At 40.4% G+C, this 20251-nt stretch overlaps 1 protein-coding gene across 4 annotated transcripts in view; it reads left to right on the top strand.

Annotated features, from left to right (window-relative positions):
- Positions 1-20251, top strand: part of LOC145452811 (uncharacterized) — a 116212-nt gene that overhangs the window by 78633 nt on the left and 17328 nt on the right. For 3 of the 4 annotated variants that reach the window (XM_080330951.1, XM_080330950.1, XM_080330952.1), the window contains 5 exons: positions 5748-6049; positions 9740-9889; positions 9958-9999; positions 16373-16457; positions 19866-19943. In XM_080330951.1, coding sequence (XP_080187077.1) covers positions 5748-6049; positions 9740-9889; positions 9958-9999; positions 16373-16457; positions 19866-19943 — 657 coding nt within the window. Of the gene's footprint in view, positions 1-1269; positions 2558-5747; positions 6050-9739; positions 9890-9957; positions 10000-16372; positions 16458-19865; positions 19944-20251 lie in introns of those variants that run through there. The other variant, XM_080330953.1, reaches the window with a different exon arrangement.

Raw genomic sequence — 20251 nt, 5'->3', positions numbered from 1 at the left:
TCCAAGTTTTGCTTGTAATTGCGTAACTTTGGTATCAATACGTTAGCCTTTTCGATGTCACGGGCTATACGAATTCGACCAAGACATTGCAAGACGCGTAAAGTCGATAGAATCAACAGACAGCAAGCAATTTACTATCATTTCCTCGATTTCCGCAGTTTCTTCAAGCTGACCGCGTGGAATATAATAAAGGATCATCGATTGATCTTAATTTCGAGACATTTCCAACCAAATTCAGCCGCGTGTGCGTGGACGTTATTGCTCGATGAATATAGAGATAATGGTGATGAATATTTATTTACAAGAATAACGCCTATAGTTGAAACGGTAGCTCGTCTGTCTTCACACATACGTAGTGACGGTGTAACTGTGTTAGAAATTATACGCTATTGTACGTTTATCGTACTGCCTGTTATATAACACAGTGTGTCAGTATTCTTCACAAACAAGTGTAGTGCGTATGCGCTGATTTGAAGAACTGGACAAAACTCAGGTCTTCCAAATTAGATCAGAATCAGAATTACTAAAAACTCATTGAATTAATTTAGAATTACAAAGAAATATACCGTTAGCAATAATCAAGTTACGTTCATATCGAAATCACTGCTTATTCTCAAAAGCTCAAGAATGGCGAATGTCTCTATACACCGAGCTTGGATCGTTTCGCACGCTACAGTTCTCCTGTAGCATCCCCGGGTATAGCAGAAATTAACTTATAATTAACACGAGAGCGTAGAAACATTAGACCAATTAGATTAGAATTAGATGTCCAGTCCATGTCTGCGTGTTGGACATTCAGTTGTGTCGCAAATTATGGTGAAATGATTTATAGACTTCTGTTTCGTATTTGATGCTTCGACTTTTGATAAGGTGATGAACATTTCGACGTTGAAGTTTGCTTACTTATCGTTCACGGTTAGATGGCTGTAATACTTTCGCGGCCCCGCTCGATATACGCTACACCGGAACCGAACCAGCGCCGTAGAAGCAAGATAAAGATAAATTCAGCCTCCGGGGCGTTTAAGCTTGGCGACGGATAGCAAGTTTCTGTTAGATGTGCCGCGTTCATTAGCGTGTCTAGAGTCGAGGCTAGCGTTTCGTGGAACTTCCGTTGCCGATTCGTAACGCAACTAGACGGGCACTTTTGCAGACACGCTTGTGAGATAGCAGCGTGTTGCGAATCCTGCAATGTTTATGTTTTACGATTTAATCGGCTTTACCGCCGAAGTTTGCGAGTTTGTGAAATCGTATCCGATTTGGCATGGTAACGACAGTTCAACGAGGTTACGCCATTACAAATGTGAGCGAATGTGTTATTCAGCTAAGGCGAGTCAGCCTATATATACGGTACCTAAACCTGCCATGTGTTGATTAGGGCTTGACGAGATTGATAGTTTCGATACTATTCTCCACTGTGGAAGCCTTGAAACCTCGATTTGTCGTATCACAGCATACGAAACATGTGGTACAAAGGTACGCTACGTTAGATAGAAATGTCATATCTGTGAAGTCGTGGCCGACCCACAGCATTGTCGCAAAGTACAATGAAATAGTAGTGGTTCACAGAATACCAAATAATCTTTAATGTGATGTAGAGCTTGCATTATATTCGTTGTGGTAGCGTGAAAGATACATACGCCAACATTTTTCAGTCTCGAGTCGTGTTCAAAGTAGCTATTCTCGCTTATTACAAAAATTGTCGCTATAATAAAGCTTTACAGTGAAATGTACTTAAGCTCAACCATTCCACAATAAATATATGGTGATTTTTAAATGTTTAACGATAGCTAGTGACTGCAATCGTGTGGATTAATACGGTGGTTGCGATGAGAAGGCAAACTTTTGACGAACCACCGTGGTTCATACCTGCATTATGTATGGGTGCTAAATATATACCATCTTTGTGAATACAATTGTTGGCGATTTGTGAATATTGTATGTTATGCCGGTGTGTTTGGGTATTGGCAATGATCCCAAAACTCCTGGTGTGCTCCATTGGGTAATAGAAATAGTGATGTGTAGATTTTCATTAAGATTATAATTGAAGCTCATTGGCGTTTCTTCGGAGTAAATACCTTTACAAAACTTTGAGATTTTTCTCGAAGACTAGCGAATGGGGTGTTTCTAATTCCGTCACGCAGTGACCACCCCACTAGAATATGTAACGTAGCGTGAAGCCGTACACATGATACTGAAAGCAACATGTATAGGATCAGAAATCAAGCTTGGTTTGTAGACGCTGCAGCTGATGTCACTTAGAATCGGCTAGGTGCTGCGTTGACCTCCAATTTATTCGTTATCTTTGTTTAGCTGGTACCGTACCATTCGTGACGCTATGAGAGCTCGATTTCTGTAGCATAGTATACTGAAAAGCATAGTGAATGTGATTGTCGCATTGGAAGACGTTACTTGATTATGGAATGTATGCTGGGAATGTTACCGTGGATTCATACTTGAAAGACGCTACGATGCTGCATCATTGAGTCGGATATATACGAGATCGTATTTTGTTCCTTGCGACGGACCTGGAGACTATAATTGGCGGCGACCGGATCTTGTGGGTTCAATGCCTTTTGTAGATTATGCGTTGTAGTTGCCGGGATTCACATGTCCCGTTAGAGTTACATCAGAAGGACGCTTGTATCTGCGAGAGCGACTGTATACACTGTTCAAACGAGACTTGTACAAACTACCAATCTTATATGTTGACGATCAACTAAAACTGGTTTGTTTGAGTAGTTCTAGTTCTAGTTGCGCATTTTAAAAATAATTTAGTTGTAAAAACTATAGTAAACACGTGTCGTCGTTTGGCGTGAATCGTGAAACCGGTGCTCTGTCGTGTGCTGTTCTCACAGCCAGTGCTAGTTCGGAGCCATCACTGCTAACAGTGGTGTAGTCAGGGGTGGGTTGGAGGTCGGAAACCCTGTCATATCAAACTAGAAATGCCGTCCTTTTGAAATGCCGAATCTACCGTCAATATTTCTTTGATCAGTTGCAATTCCGTAAGTCGTATATTGTCGGTTAGTTAATTGCGAATTTTTGAAGTTCGTTATCCTAGTTCTAGTTCGAGTTGCGCATTTTGAAAATCCAGTGGTATGTAACAGTATGATTCACACAACGACGTTATCGATATGATATCAGCGGAACAATTTTTCAATGCGATAGTCCATGGATATGAACCTTTGCGATATACCTGTACCGTGAAGCCGGGAAATATAACTGTAATGACATAGTGCTCCGGCGGCTATCAATTATTTCCTTACTATCGGTCGGCGCTTCCCGTAACTGCACCAGATATCTGCTGAGACCCCGTCTCCAGGAAGCTGTACTCTGTTAACTAGATCCCACGGCATAGCTTTCGCATGAAGCAGTATATTCTATTTTGATAACACTAATTAGCCCTCGAGTATATGTAAATGCTTGGAATGGTTGGTACTTTTAGTGTTAGGGCGCGTTGCGCTACGAAGGACATTAGGGCGAATTACTGAGTTATATTCTCCCAAGCAGTATGCATAGTTTGTGTACGATACAGCAGAAGACCTAGTTGTCGCGGCCGTTCGTTCTAAACGGCAGAAAGTCATTTTAGTACTCGCTGCTTTGCAGACTTAATCTGGTAGTAGCATACTGGGTGTTAGAGCAGTTCTAGTTCTAGTTTTAGTTGTGGATTATAGTTAGTTGTTAGTAGTTCTAGTTATAGTGGTGCATTAGAAACAAAATTTAGTTGCCAAACAACTAAAAAACGTGTCGTTTAGCGTGAATCGTGATACCGCTGTTCTGTTATGCGATGATCTTGCAGCCATTGGTAGCGCAGAATTCTCGCTACTAACAGAGGGGTAGCCAGGGGTAGGTTTGGGGGTAGAAACGTCTCCTATTTCAAACTTGTGCTGATGTTGATGTGGATAGGCGATCCGATTCCGATAAAAAAATGAATGATTTTCTTCGGAATTGAATCTACTTAGTTGTGTTTTAGTTACTTTCAAAGGTCGTTAGTTCTAGTACTAGTAGCCGGTAGAATTCTGTTGGCTTGCACAGAAGTATAGCGCCTCTCTCCACCTATGTCGATTTCGTCCAAGTCACTGCGGTTTGAAATAATACAGCAAAGTCATTGTCTTGCCTCCCGTATGTTCCACGCATTGCCGCTCGCTGGAATTTGTTTGGACAACGCAGTGTCGTGGTATAATCACAACAACAGCTGTGTCCTAGAATAGCATACGCGATATTTTCACGATGTCAGGCCGCTTCGCGACTAGAATAGATATCACAAATTCAAGTTAGGCCATACTATTCGCCAATGCGTAAGCGAAACACTTACGTCCAACAGCACGCAGAGCGGAAATGTATCTGGATTCGATGGCGCGCGCGCGTACATCAATCCGAGCACAAGATATATCACACTCATGCTACTTTCGTAAAGACAGATCGCAGGCGGCCTACTTTCTGATCTTACGGCGTGTTTGATAGCGCCTTGTCAGGTCTGAAAATATACGCGTCGACTGAAGATCTAACAATAATAATCCAACGCGTGGTTGTCAGACAGGAAGACATGCCGATGCGGTGATAACGGCTTTGATTGTAGATTCCGTCACGAATGTTTTCCTGCAGATGCGTACATGATACGTTTCTGCCACTGGCGTGCGACATGATTATATTCGACCACGTTTTTATTGTGTAAATAACGATATAAACTTTATACTAGCGACACACATCCTGAATTGCGCACACTAATCATTGGTGTTTTCAAGACTACATTCATTGTAGTATAATTTATTAGCTCGAAGACTCCTCGTGTGTTCCTTATGCATTGTTAACTGCATAGTGACATGTATACAAACATAAACAATTAAACATAGAGTCCAATGAAAGCCAATTTGACGTAGTACGACGGAACAACGTCAATTTAAAACTAACGCGCAGGCGAAATCAGCTGTTCCGGTAACTATGCGGTTGTCATAACAAAGGAAAGCGGGTGTCAAATTATAAATATGCAATGCACGGTCAGAAATATGGCACACGTATAGCAATATATATCAATGAAAAAATTTGAAGATTGTAAAGGAACTCCTTCTGTCGACATGAAAATCTTGGTTACTTAATTAAATAAGAGTTGGCTCTAATACATATAAATGGAATAAAGATCTGCCCTTCGAAAGCACAGTGATCGTGGTATATGCTGCAACGAATGTTGTCTTGAAATCAATGCTCAAACGCCAGTCATCCATTCAAGGAAGCGTTGTAAACTGAGCTCAATTTTTCAGCAAATACTTTACTCTTGCTAGTATGTGAAGCTTAGAGTAGAGTGATGGCCTCATTTTAGTACGCTATGGGCATCAATGCCGACTTACAGAACATTAAATACATTTACGTTTACAGGCTTTTCTATACAGTTATATCATATTACATTTACATGATTGTGAATCATTTCATGAGAGTTATTACTATAGAGCCCGATATTACTATAGAGCCCGATATTACACGTTGACAGAAATATCGTTATCGGACATTGGAGGATAAAAAACTAACGGTACATCGGTAATTTTTGTGACATCCTATCAAACTAGATGTCATATCTTTAAATATTGACTGAATATATCGGAGTTTGCGGTGAAGGTGCTAGTTATCGGCTTTATCGGTATCGGCTCAAAATCCGATTTCGTTCGGACCTGAGAAAATTTTAAGCTTTTGTAAATGTACCGTCGCTAAAAATAATCGAGTAGCCTCGATTTAACATGAGATTCTTATTATTCCAGGCGAAATTTAAGAAAATGGCTCAAAGGCGCCAATCAGCACCCAGTATCGTGATCAGGGGCGTGCTGGGACGTTCCGCCAAGCCACCGTACGCCTTCTCCGGTAAAGAGGACAACAGCGGCGCACACTCTCCAAACACGAACCACCAGCGCCTGAGCTTGAAATTCGGAAGCCAGGGCGCTACGCTGAATTTAACGAAACGGGAATACGTTATGGAAGGGAAGGTTCAATTGACAGCTGGGATGCAGACGCAAGACAGATATTTCTTCCTCTTCACGGACTTGTTGGTCATCGCGAAAGCAAAGTAAGGAAATCCTTTCCGCGCGTTGACTGTAGAGCTCACTCAGTTCAACGACTAGAAATGAGATTAGAAATAGAATTACTAAATTCGCGATGTACTTGGAAATGGAATTAAATTACCATTCAGAAAAAGAAAAAATAAAGATCAGTTTAATTCAAATCAGTTCATTACCAGAAGCATGAAGATGGCAAATGTCTGTAACAAAGCTTTGCTCGTTTCGCGCTATCACGTTTTCACAAAAACCTGAAAAAGAAATTTTAATTTCGTTATAACCAGTCTATAGAAATGTATGGTCTAAGAGTATGGTCTGCTACAATCGTTTACTATTTTTGAATTGTCTTTGTATACTCTTTCACTTTCATTGTGGTGAAATGGGTGTCACCAATTGCGCATTCCTTTACCATAGACTCATTATCTGATTTCACAAATTATTGAAACCCTCAACTAGTCAACTTGCCAACCAACCAATCCATAGTTGTCTGAACATAATCCGTCATGGTGCGGTTTATTTAACGTAATTGATATCATACACGCGAACGCCTACAAGATCGTCTACATATGTAGGTTATCGTATCACAGTGGGCTTAAATCATATCATTAATACGATGCTCATTGGAAACTGTGCTGAAAGCTTAAGGCAATTTATTCATAGGCATGTTATTTATATAAACACAATTACACCGTCCGCGATTATATTCATTGCGGGCAAATCTGTGCGCTATGATTTGCTCCGAATAAGTTCTTGTAGATTTTGGGAAGAGTTGTTTTGAGTTCTTACCAGTCTCACGGCTTTGACTTAGCGATTCGCGTGTTGGTGTTCCGGTATTCCAGGAATTTCGGGGTGATGCTGTATAGGTCGCATCGAATTACATCTTTAAAATCGCCAAAGTCAGAATGTATCTCAAAAACGTACCTGTGAAGCATTCCTGTCGGATAATAATGTGGCAAAGATTGCGTGCGTTATTTGTAATTTGTGAACGCATTGTCGCAATTGTAATGCAGATGTGAACAACCGAAATTTTTGTAGCTTATTCAAAATAGATTAGCGTTATAATTATAGCTGCGCATCTTTTTTAAATTAGACTAGGATTAAAATGATAGCTACACAGTATTTCCAAACTACATTACAATTTGAATTATAGATATACATTTACTCCGAATAGATTACAATTAGAATTGTAGCTACACTGTTTTTCCAAATTTGATTAGAATTACACATTTTTTCCAAATAGATTACAATTAGAATTGTTGCTACACAGTTTTTCCAAATTAGATTAGAATAAGGATGACTGAATATGCGAAAACTTGGAAATGGAATCAAGTTCAGGCAATATCACATCACAGTAGATTCACATACGTATGAGAATGGCAAATTTCCGTACAGCAATCTTGGCTCGTTTCGCACTACACAGTTGCCCTGTAGCTATTTCAAGACAACCAGAAGTTTACATTTGAATTAAAATTAGAACATTTCAAAACTAGGTAAATATTAGATTACAGGCATTTCGGTCTAATTATTTAATCTAATGCGACAAATAGAATTATCCAGTTGTCCAAGTCTCATACCAATATCTTGTGGTAAATGCATGATTTTAAACAGTGTTTGTCGGTCTATTGTGAATGTCATTGCCTCGGGCTATTCACACACATAAACCATCATCGCAGTACGCTTGGTGAAACGTATCTACCTTCTTGTGTTTACAAATCCGTTACAAAACACGATAAAAGAATGTCAAGCCGTTTCCGAATGTATTCATTGCGGAGTAGCGCTGTAACGCAGCGTGCTGCTTTGAAACTAAACACGGACTTGCTGTGAACTTTCGAAATTATTTCATTCCACGTGAAAAACCTGGGCGAGGCGCAGTGTGCATGAACGGAACATAGTTTGTCGGGTGTATACTATATGTACATATTTCTATAATTAGCGCTGGACACAATGATTCGAGTGCAGTGAGATCTGATTTTCTCGAGTAGTGAAATTTTCGGTCCTTGCAACTGAGAGTTCATTTGTCAACTAGAAATATTGGTTCGATATTATTTTCAATCGTGTAAGTCAAGGGTGCGTGACTCAACTTGCGTCGCGGGCCGGATTAAAACATTCAGGTCGGTCGCGGGCTGCAACAGTCAACTGATTCCATAATGTATCCTCGAAATCCACGACCTTGCTTGTCACTTGCATACTCAATATCAAGTATTATATCATATTACGGATCATAGGGGTTCTTTACTGGCGACTCCATTATTCGCAACTAACGGAATGAGCATGAATACGATGATTGGTTATAAGTAGCTAAAACAATGGCTCCAACGACAATAGAAGTTGGCATATTTCTATGCTTGTTTTAGTCGTATTCTGGTGTTAGCTTTGCGTTTTGAGGAATATAAGAGATTTAACTTGACCGGTATCGCGTATGTTGGAATTTGGTGCATGATCATGATATCGTGAGACGGGTTTCTCTGGTGACCGCGAATTTTCGGATCAGAGGGGAAACGGCACTGCGATCACGGATATTGTATTATGTTTTTTATCTAACTGTTATTCTTCATGTAGCCTGCTTATGACGGTTTCGAACTGGCACTACTTTTTAGTGATTTGTTTTGATAAAACTTGGAATTAAGTGAGAAATTTTTACCTTATCGACATTTTATGTCAATGTAAGCGCCTATGAACGTGCTCGCCATTTGCAGTCTTGGCCTCTTGGGTTATTATTTAATTGAGGTATTTCATAATAAACATCCTAACTTTTGTTAGAAGTGTGCCGGATAATGCAAGCATGGATTAATTTATTCTTAATGGCTTCGAGGGCCGGGCGAAATCACACGGCGGGCTGTACGTTTGACATCCCTGGTGTAAGTCTTAAAACCTCGGTTGATCGCATTGCAGCATACGAATCATGTATTACGTAGATACGGACGTAAGTGGGAATGACATACCTGTGAAGTCATGATCGATCCACGGCAAGCTTGACAAAGCGAAATTAATTATGACAGAAAACCAAAAATCAAATACCTTCAATGTGACGTGGAACTGGCACTCGATGTTGCTCAGCCCTATATATAGTTAGCTCAGCGGTTAAAGCACTGGTCTCGCGCTCTGTAGGCTGGGGTTAAAATCAAGTCACTTCAAAGCCCAGACATTGGCAACCAATACAAGACGGGTTCAGTCGAAAAACAAGTATGAGAATATGGCATTACTGCACTTTATAACTTTCTACATAGCATTCAAACTTCACAGACAAGTTCACAAACACAAATCCAGTTCCAGTACCGGACGAGTCATTTTCATGAAAATCATATCAAATCCCTTGTTCAAATCCACATGAAATTTAGTTCCTGTGCAATTCTTCGCTGACATTCGGCCGTATACCATTGACCAGTCTTGGACTAGACAATTATACTTGCCGTTAAGCGCCAAACACACTTGTCTAACTGGACTAATTAGAGCGAAATGCTGATGCTGCGAAATGCAATGGCTTGATAATATGAATTGAACTTTTTTTGTTGAAATTTAATGCCATTTCCACGTTTTTGCGAATGCAGTAGTTGTAATTCTTATCTATTTTGCAAAGAACTGTACAGCTATAATTCCCATTGTAATCCGATTTGCAAAAATTGACAATTTTCTAATTGTGCAGCTTTGCCATTGACATGTTTAAGGCTTTCATGCATACCATGTCATACATTGTGTTTCAGATCCGGCAGTAATTACAAACTGAAATATCGGATACGTATTTGCGAGTTGTGGACGGCCGCGTGCTTGGACGACGTTTGCGAACTGCCAAAGTTGAAAGACGACTCGTTTGTTATCGGCTGGCCGACCACCAACTTTGTAGCCACATTCAGGTGAGCGACAAAAGAAGGTTCGTATTGTCATGGAACTATTTTCGACTCTATGTTTATTTGTTTTACAGTAATCCGGAATCCAAGGAGATGTGGCACAATGTTTTGGTGAAGTGAGTTGGCTCTATGTGTTATATGATGAGTTCTCCTAGTAGGGTGAAGGAATATACTGTGTCAAAGATCTCTCTCTCACAGTCCATTCAAATCCCGGGCATTGTGCACAAATTCCAACGATTGCATCACTCTTTGCATTTGTGAGGGCACTTCGCTGTTAAATTTTCACCTCTGATGTATCTTTGATTACCTATAAACTACATTTTTCTTTGTAAATTTTACTACGCTGAAGGAGTACACGCTATATAGATTTCCCAGGATATCTCTATACATGATTTCAACAGTTAGCTATACATTTAGTCATCTTCTTACTCAAAGGGGGACTGTACTCCAGTGGCGGCTCGTGACAATATCGGGTGGTGGGGCAAGGGCTGCAAGCGAATTTTTATCAAGATGACGTCACAATGGCGTTTTCCAACGTAAACAAGTAACTTAATGATGGTACGGTAACATGAATTTCCCGGCAACAGTGATTTTAACGTATGTGCCACGAGAGGTCCGCTGGTGAGCTGTGACTTGAAGTGTGGTAACTGCGTAAACGGCGTACGGAACAAAGATTCAACACGGTTCATGTTCGCATTAGACCTGACTAATTATCTGCAGAAATGGAAATGACTGTAACTCGAGAGATAGCGTAAGCCTAATTGGAAAGGTCAACGAATTCGGACAGATACGCCATTGTTATCTCATAGATTGGGCCTGTCCTATTGAATCCAAAACATCATTGTAAAGGACTAAGAATAGCAGCCTCGGAAATTTGGTCTCGGTACAGCATAAGAGATTTTGGCCTTGAAACTGGAGACTGTAACACGACACATACGTTTTTATTACTGTCTTATAGGTCTGCTGCGAAATCGCCTTTGAAAAATATATTACCGAATAAATACGTGGATGAAAGCCTTAAACTTGGTACACTGTTACATGACATTATCTAGAAGTGGCCTCATGGCCCTTTTCGGTATGGTACACTGTCAAAATTAATGCGAACAGACCAACACCGAATTTTGCGTAAAATTTACTGAGGAATAGGCTGATCAAGTGACGAGGGGTTGTACGCAAATGGCTTGAAGGCCACAATTTCACGGTGAAATTGACATTGGAGAATATACGATCAAAGTAAATATTTGAATGCAAACTGAGAATGATATCATCATCTCACTTAACGTTACCGCAGATACACCGGCTTTTGCGTGAAATCCGCAATGTGTTGTAGGCTAAAGTGTCAGATCGGAGCACATCTTTACCATACTCGACCTTGATAACGAAATTACTGCCCTAATCATTGAGTGTCAACCTTGAGACTTGGCACAGCGTTCGATACTAAAATCAAGACATACCGTGCAAAAGCTTATGACGGATCTAGGTAAGGAGCATCGTTAAAATCAATAGAGACCAATACCGGCTTTGCGTATAATCTGTTAGCGATAAATGACGAGTCAGCTCTCACTCGAATTAGGAAACGAAATTACCACTAACACAGTTCAGTGACAAACTTAAAACTTGGTACAGCGTTCGATACTAACATTAAGACTTACCGTGTCAAATGTCATAACCGATATCAGTATTGAACACCGTCAAAACCAATGGATACCAATACCGGCTTTTGAGTAAAATCTGTTTGCGATACATGACGGATCAGCACACACTCAACTTCGGAAACGGAATTACTACCCTAAACTTCAAGTAGAAACCCTGAAACTTGGGGCAGTGTTAAATACCACCATCACGACATGACATAACAAGTTTCAAGAGTTTTCATGGTGTGAAACCCCATTAAAATCGACCTATACCAACAAAGGTCGACTAAACGCATATGACGGTAACAGAGTTCAGCTATAGATACGATTGTTACATCACACCTTACGGGCACAGAGCTATCGTGCCCCGGTTGCTCGGTAATTTTATGAATAGGAGAGAGTAAATCACCGTTTCTTTATTATGCGCGGTTTTGAGAGAATCGACAGTGAAAGCTTGTTATGAGCGCTACCGGGGCAAGCCCCGGCTAAGCATTCGCAAAGCGAAAACACAGAAGAGAATTTGATTTTCGCATAGACTTCGCTATATATGGGCATTTACAAGCGAAAGGACAAGAAGTATACGATTTTCGCTGTGATTTCGGTTTATATAGATAGGTGTGCGTCTATAAATGGTAAAGAATTGTTATTGAACAGAATTTTAGGTGGGGCAATGCCCCAGTTGCCCTATAGGACGAGCCGCCACTGCTGTACTCTATGTATTATGTGATCTCAATTTGATGATAAAATCGGGGAAACGATTATGGCCGCAGATATTTCCTTCAGAATACCACCGTAATGGAACTCCGACTATCCCCATTCCACGCAAGTTGAATAAATAAATTTCCATGGTGGCGCATCTGCGAGTCTCCGCTGCTTAAAATTGAAATTGCTGGCATGATATCTTAACTTGCACTTGCTCAACCTGGTGTCTCGACGCGAACTCTGTATTCTCGCCACATGTCTTTAGGCACCGTAGTGCATGGACAACATATGGTACGTCACTTACCTTTCTGATGATGTAACACCAGGGACTGTCATTGCAACTTGCAATACACATGTATAATCTAATTACAGTATAGTCCTATTTGATGACAAATACGAACCATCGGAGTGAATTTGTAGTTTTTTAATTGAAGAAATCACGAGATAGTTTCGCTTCATAACTGCTAAAATTTCATGAATCACGTAGACAGCATAACCGTCTGAGATGAAATATTCTATACTGTGCAAACTAATTTCAATCTCCAAATTGCCAATAGCCTATACAAACATATTATTGTTCAGAGATTTTTTGTTGGGGTTTTGGATTAAAATTTGTTTGCAAAAATCCATTTTCTCCTGTGATATGCATAACCACTTACAGAATAGCAATAAGATGAGCTGCTAGATAGCAATGACTATGGCGGACGTTATATGTTCACTAAAAATTCGTTTCTCAATTTTGATGTCATATATGTTGCGATCATGCTCAAAAGTGTCGTCGGAGTCGTTGCGCGTTATTATTACATTCGCCAACACCTCTCTTTGTGGAAATGGGATTGCGTCACTCGTTCATATCAAATAGACGACCGCGTATTTCAAAAAATTTAGCTAGAGAATTTGCTTTGAAATAATAAAAGTCTTCCCAATTTCTACATAAATAGTAGGCCAGCATGACGTTATTTCTAAGAATGGTCATTTTGGTGCCGTTTATAACTAACCTACAGCTGATATTTGCACAGGACAGATGACGGTTGCATAGAGCTAAATTTGAAATAAATCTTTGGGAGTCCGCGGGGACCCGTGACAGTCCAAAAGGGGTCCGCGAAGACAAAAGGTTGAGAACCACTGAGCTAGATGGTACATCTCTTGACTATCGGCTGAATATATCGTCGTTATCGGCGAAGGTGCTAGTTATCGGTTCCATAGGTATCGATATCGGTCGCAATCTAATGAGCATTGATCCAATTTTGTTGTTTACTAACGAATGAGACAGTGTCCAAAGGCATTTTGTGTTCCGTCGCTATACCCGTACACTGTTGTGTAATACGAATTCCACATTCTCCCCTGGCTACGGATATATTGGCTTACAATGGCCCTCACATTGTGCCAAGGCGTAAGGTTACCGCAAAACACTCATCAATTTCCTGTCAGCCGATCAAAAGTGTGTTGAGCACTCAATTACCAACAGTTTGGACCTTGGTCTGTTGACATAATCTGCCACGTAATTCAATCGCTACTGTTGGGTCTGTTCTTACTAGAGGGGTCTGCGAGTTCCCAGGTCAACTTCAAACGCAATGGTTTGCTAACGGATGCTTTGCGTAGATTTGGAGTAGAAACCCAGGTTCCCACAGGGAACCGAACAATTCACAAGCCTAACACATCAAACAGGGAAGGCTTGTGTAGAATTAAAACTCTACTCCAGCAAAGGGATGATATGACTATAATTATAGGCCAGTAAACCAAATCATTTTGATGATAAAATCATTGCTTCAAGTTACAAGACGTCATTGAAAATTACATATGCCTGTTGAAAATATTATGATTTGACAATTGCACGTTTATAACACGACTATCAGTGGAATATGATGAATAATTTACCGGTAGCTGGGTAACGCATTTTCGAAACGAAATCCTGTTTCGTATTTGACCTTCGAATTAATATCCTCTATCTAGCTAGTAGATTTCAAGTCCGAGCCCAATATTTGTTCCGTAAATCTGTTCTGTGAGATTCCATGGTAGTCTTATTTCCCATTTGAATTAAGACCCAGCCAATATAATAAAATTTGCGTTTTTTTGTGAAGTCATAATCCAGGCTCATCTTTGGTGCAATGCAAACTCCCACGCGGTAATAGTAGACCAGAACACATTTTGGCATCGGGCCATCTCAGCCCATTTGATATATTTTATGGGTCATGTGTCAGACAGGGTGAATCTTTATGTTATTCAAGAATTAAAATTAATACTCTATTAAAAGATTAGAGTATACTAGAATCATTTCGCCCAGTAGTAACACAAGATAAATAGTTTCAGATCCAACCCAAACGATTTCTCGTGTCATTTTGGTGCAGGCGAACCCCGAGAAGATGGCATTTAAGGTTCCCATGCGCGATTTCGATTAAAATTAATAAGATGACGAAAAAGGTGGCGCCTTTTAGGTACATGGGAGAATCAGTGTAGTCGTCAAATATAGATTCTTAACATGGTTTTCTCGATCTCTACAAAGCCTATTGCAGAGGCAAACGGCATATAATCGGTAACATCAGTCGGAGTTCATGCCCGTAACAGTGCTGCGATTTTGTACTCGTCTCGAACAACATCTTGCAGCATCTCGGTATGCGTAATGTGGGGAGAAAGTGACACAAACCATTGTACTTCCAGAATAAGTCTGCGCTTTGCTGCATTTACGCGATATTCGAAAGTTAGGACGCTTTACCTCTGTACGTAACTCTAAAAAATGTGGATTCTGATCACTTACCGCTTTTTACTCATTTTCAAATCAATCATCAGACTCCCAAAACTACCGTTGTCCACATGAAATTACCTGATAAGCAACATATACAATCGCGCGTCATGACCAAGAGATACCAGCGGTTCTTAACGGCGCACACGAGCCCCAGGGGGAAGAATTGACACTGATTTGAAGTAGTTATTCCATATCCTCTTTTGTTTTATGTCAAAATCATGTCTTAATCGTTTTGTTCTTGGTCGACGAACAGGTCAATTTGTGCACCAGTGTCCTATAGCAATGTATTGAGCGTGTATATTGGGGGTAGAATTTTGTTTATGTTACTGGGCAAAAATCTGGGGCTCCCCAAAGGCTTGCATATTAGAGTAAGGGTTCGCCAGGTTCGTAAAGGGCGATAACTTGGGCAAGTTTTGGCAACTTTTGCAACATTTTTTGCAGATTCCGACAGCTTCGTAGGTACTCATAAAGTATGTACTACGATGTTTTAAGCATGTGTGAAGGGATTTTATAGTGCAACTTTTTGCAACTTTTCAATTTTTACTACAAATTTTATCATATATTGCGTAAAATGTAACGGAATGACTTAAAAACAGGCTGTAAAGATAAATAATTTATATTATGGTTCTATTCTCTTTGATTTGCATAACAAAGAGCTATATGATGGGTTAGCTGCATCCCACCATCTATGTGGGTTTGCAAGCAAGAAGCTCAACTACCACTGCCAAGCACGACCGTGCCCGAACAATATGTTAATAGATCACGATATTAATTCTGTCGTTTTGAGATAGTTTCCCATTTCACGAAGTCCCAGGCGAGACCACCGAAAGTAACATTTTCACTGGGTCACTTTTCTAAGACTCTTGATTTTGTTAAGTCGCCAAGTGTGAGTTTTTCTGGAGCGCTTTGGTTCAAGTTTGCAGACCTAGTGGTTTTGGGGTGCGTTACTTGACTTGTTTTAGTAGGAGGGGGTTATCGCTATGCTGGTTGGCTTTTGTGGGGAATAATTCCCGCATTGTTTAATGTCCCTGCTGGGTACCGGGAAAAATGTAATTTAAGCGGTCCCGCCAGAATGTTCGTGAAATGGCAAAGTGACAAATTTGACAGCTCTGTAGAAACTAGGTTGAACAACGGAACCTTTCGGGTATCCCATACCCGACTAATTGAACAAAAATTATAAATGCAACTTTCTACTGCAACTTTTTTCAAAATTAAATGCAACTTTCTCGCATTTTTAGTGCAACAAAAACTTGCCCTAGTAATAACCCTTGCCCTATACAGATCCGATTTCGACTAAACAGTATAGTATTTGTATCTGTTTCAATGAACAGTGTATAACAGTTCTTCCGACCATTGATATTTTCTTAGTGATATTGATTGATTTTCATCATTTCCTCCTCTCATCCACAGAAAAATCCAGGAGGAAAAGCAGAAGGAAACGCCGAAAGTGCTGACGCTCAAAATCATCAACCGCGATGCGTCCAACATCAGTCACGTGAGTCGCGAGCTTTTGTCTGTTGCGGTGACCCGGGAGAGTTATGCCCATAGACGCGTGCTATTCTTGAATGCAACCGTGACGCTCAGCCATGCGTAATTCCTGGCGAGGCGAAGTTCGTGGCCTGAGCGCTGTCGGCTGAGAGCGAAACGCGTGCGATGGGATTAGATTTATACAAACTACTAGATTTTCAAAGCGTGGAACTACAACTAGAACTGGGATTACTCGCTCTTCAAAACTAGCAGCTTTAACTAGAACTACTGACTTTTCAAAATTGGAACTACAACTACTGAATTTTCAAAACTCGCAACTAGAACTAGAATAACGCACTTTTAAATCTAGCAACTTGAACTAGAACCAAAACTACTCCCTTTTCGAAATTCGGAACTAGAGCTTTTCGAAACTCGCAAGTAGAACTGCAAGTACATACTTCTCAAATTTCGCTACTAGAACTAGAACTACTCAGTTTTCCAAACCAGCATCTACAACTAAAACCGGAACTACTCACTGATCATAACTCCCAACTACAGCTAGTACTAGAAATATGTACGTTTAAAAACTAGCCACTAGAAGTAGAATAGAACTACACATTTCTTCAACTAGAACTAAGCATTAGAACTAGTGATGTTCTAACACTCGCAACTACAACTAAAACTGGGACTTCTCAATGCTCAAAACTAGCAACTGTTAGAACTGGAAGTATTCGCTTTTTAACATCCGCAACTCGAACGATAACGACTCAAAAACCATCAGTTAGTTAACCTTTAACGAACTAGATTGATAATTTGTGCAAGTCTGGATGGTCTATAGTTCAGTAGTTGTAGTAAAGGAGTATTAGTGTCGAATTATATCGTTATTTCATGGTCAGATTTACACTCGTGTGAGTCCAACTCTTTTTACAGGCACAATCTCTCACATACAAATGTATGTAAATATGCCGTGTATGTAATCAGTCTGTTGTTTGAAGGAATATAAATGTCAAGTTGATTATGATCAATGTCTTCACTAAATCGGATATAGGGTCGAAATATTTACCCGCAGAGAATTCTATAACCCAATTCAAAGTTGATATTTTGGATTAGTGGCGTGATTTGAACCTCGAGTGACTGTTATTGAAGATACTTGCCATATAGTGTTTTCTCGAATTCATGTAACTAATACTCGCAACACTGCGGAATTGGTATACGATAAGTAATCTTACGAAAGTGAACTTGCATATGACGTACGGTGTCAATTGATTTACTTCAGTGGCGCCGGACCACCCATGTTATCATGCTTAGTGTATTCGTTGACTCGACTCACCATAGCAACAAATGACGCGATCACTTACCCGCAAAACTGTAGGATTAGTGAAAAATAAATGCCTTCGAGTATGTATTGAAAAGTAAATCTACTCGATTAAGGTAGGCAGTGGATCGTGCAGGAATCTGGCACGGGAACAACATTGTGGTTTAGCATGCCCGCGGCCGTGGCCTTATGAGCCGCGGGAAAATGCAAAAGCATTTTACCAGTTCCACACCGGCTGCACATCAAATTATATCATCGATTTTAGGGACAAGTTTTCGAGGTACATGATACCGTACATGTTACACTATCAGCCAAATTCGAACGCATTGACAACCTGGCGGTTTGGTCAGCGACGCTTCACAGTGAAGTTAGTTACTTCCACTTGCAATTGAGCAATAAATTAACGTCCTTTCTTCTACTTCTACGTTAGTAGACGTTGACTGTAACTGCTTTAACCACTTGTGCGATAGAATCGAGCAGTGCTTCAACTTCAAAAGACGCCATCTAATCTAAAATGAACGCTGCCATCAATAAACGTAATTTGCGTGTAAAACCGAAATCAAAACTGTAATTGGCCCCGAGTTGTATAACTTTCAGAAGTAGTTTGAAAATTTCGTCGAAATCGCTGCCTCTATTTGAGTAGCAACGCTGACTATTTTTATCGCTTATGAGCATGATATTTAACTTGACGTCCTCTTACCATACGCTTCATTAGTCACCTCATGTAAGACCACATTGTCAACCATAATGCGTGGTTCAAAGGGTCACGCGATTGCTCACCGTCTATTTTTACTAAAATGATACTCACCTTGCGACTAAAAGTTGATTTATCAACGAGAATTATAGTCTCCATATTATTTTCTACTGTAGAAGCCTTGAAGCTTCAGTAGGCCGTATCGCAGTATACGAAACATGTATCACAAAGCCACGTACGTTGCTGAAAATGGCATAGCTGCGATGTCGTGATCAACTCGTAGCTTTGTCACAAGGTGCAATGAAGTATAGCCTGCATTGGAGAGACGTGGTCGCATATATCAGGAGCGGTAAACTTCTCCAGTCGTCGGGCCTAATATATGAAAATTATGAAAATTATGTACTTGGCGGGCCGGATTCCTGATACGCTTCATTAATCGCGTATTGAACCACTTATACAAGCAATAAATCGAATTTAATGTAAACTTCAAGTTTCAAGCATATAGACCAAACACAGTATTTGATGAATTCATCCACAAGATGTAGGCCTACTTCAGTAGATGTTGAACGCAATGAGACATCTGTGGTCGATCAAAGATGTCAACAAGTTCCTTTAACTGTGGCTGCATGTCGGACGTAGAAACTCTTCGCAGAGACTACACGTGAACATCACTTAAATTGGAACACAGCTATGGGTTTTGATGTTCATTGTCGGAAATGTTTGTCCGCGAATAAATGCAGACCCGAACAGCTTTAGCTTTAACCTGAATGCCTTCGATGTTGGAAAGATTTCGTGAGCAAAAAAGCATTTTCCCTTGAAATCTGTGTTAAATTCATTGATGTGTTCAAACAGACCAACTAAGAACTAAGAAACCTAGAACACACATAAAACAAAGACAAGGTCACGTAATCATGTAAGGCCCAAAACTATTAGCAGGCCGCGGGCCGTATGTTCCCCGCCCCTGGCATTATTACTATCTTTAATGTGTTTTAGAACTGACACTGTATTCTTTGTGTCTGTATAAAAGGTACATATGTGAAATTTCCACATTTTTGATGTGCTTCTGGAGTCATGTGTGATGCTCGAATATTCTACTTGACTGGGAGCGTAATGCTCGATTCTGAATCGAATCACTCAGGTAACTCGATGTTACCCAACCCTTCTCATAACTTAAGCCTGCAATTCTTTGCGTCGGCGTTGATAATCTGGCGGCGATCGATCTAGTATTTGTCGCGGCCGAAATTCCAACATCGCCCCTATGAATATGTAGATTCTCAATCGTCCATCATAATTTCGTACCGCCGCGCCACACACCGAGATCCCGCTAACCTTCGGCGGCAATTGATGATCTATCGGCCGGCTCAATAATATGATTATTTCGTACAGTTTCACGCAGTATTTTCACAAAGCGGTTGTGTCTTGCGCAGATTAAGATGCTCAAAGTTTCCCACAAAGACACGGCGCAGGACGTGGTGCGGAACGCGGTCGAAGAATTCGGATTTGAGGTATCGTGAATTTTAGATGATGCATCGGTGTGCCAGTGGGTTGAAGTTGTCAACCTTTTATTTCTGTATCGATGTACTGTTATGCTGTGTTTGACCATATAAGTGAAGGTGATGGGTACAGACGGAATGTAACCTCGAAATCCCATACAGAGGTGATCACTGATCAGTAATTAAGTAATTTTACTTATGCATGGGTGGTACAGGACTTACAAAACCATACAGGGCTATATCCGTACCTCCCTTGTCCAACAGCATGCTGTGCACTGGGGGTTGTTTTCAGATTCTTGCGGCTTAGCAAAATTGTTGGG

The sequence above is a fragment of the Botryllus schlosseri genome, chromosome 12 (assembly GCF_051294905.1).
Source record: "Botryllus schlosseri isolate E-star chromosome 12, Bs_hap1, whole genome shotgun sequence".
Lineage (NCBI taxonomy): Eukaryota > Metazoa > Chordata > Ascidiacea > Stolidobranchia > Styelidae > Botryllus > Botryllus schlosseri.
This window is presented reverse-complemented; position numbering and strand designations above follow the sequence as displayed.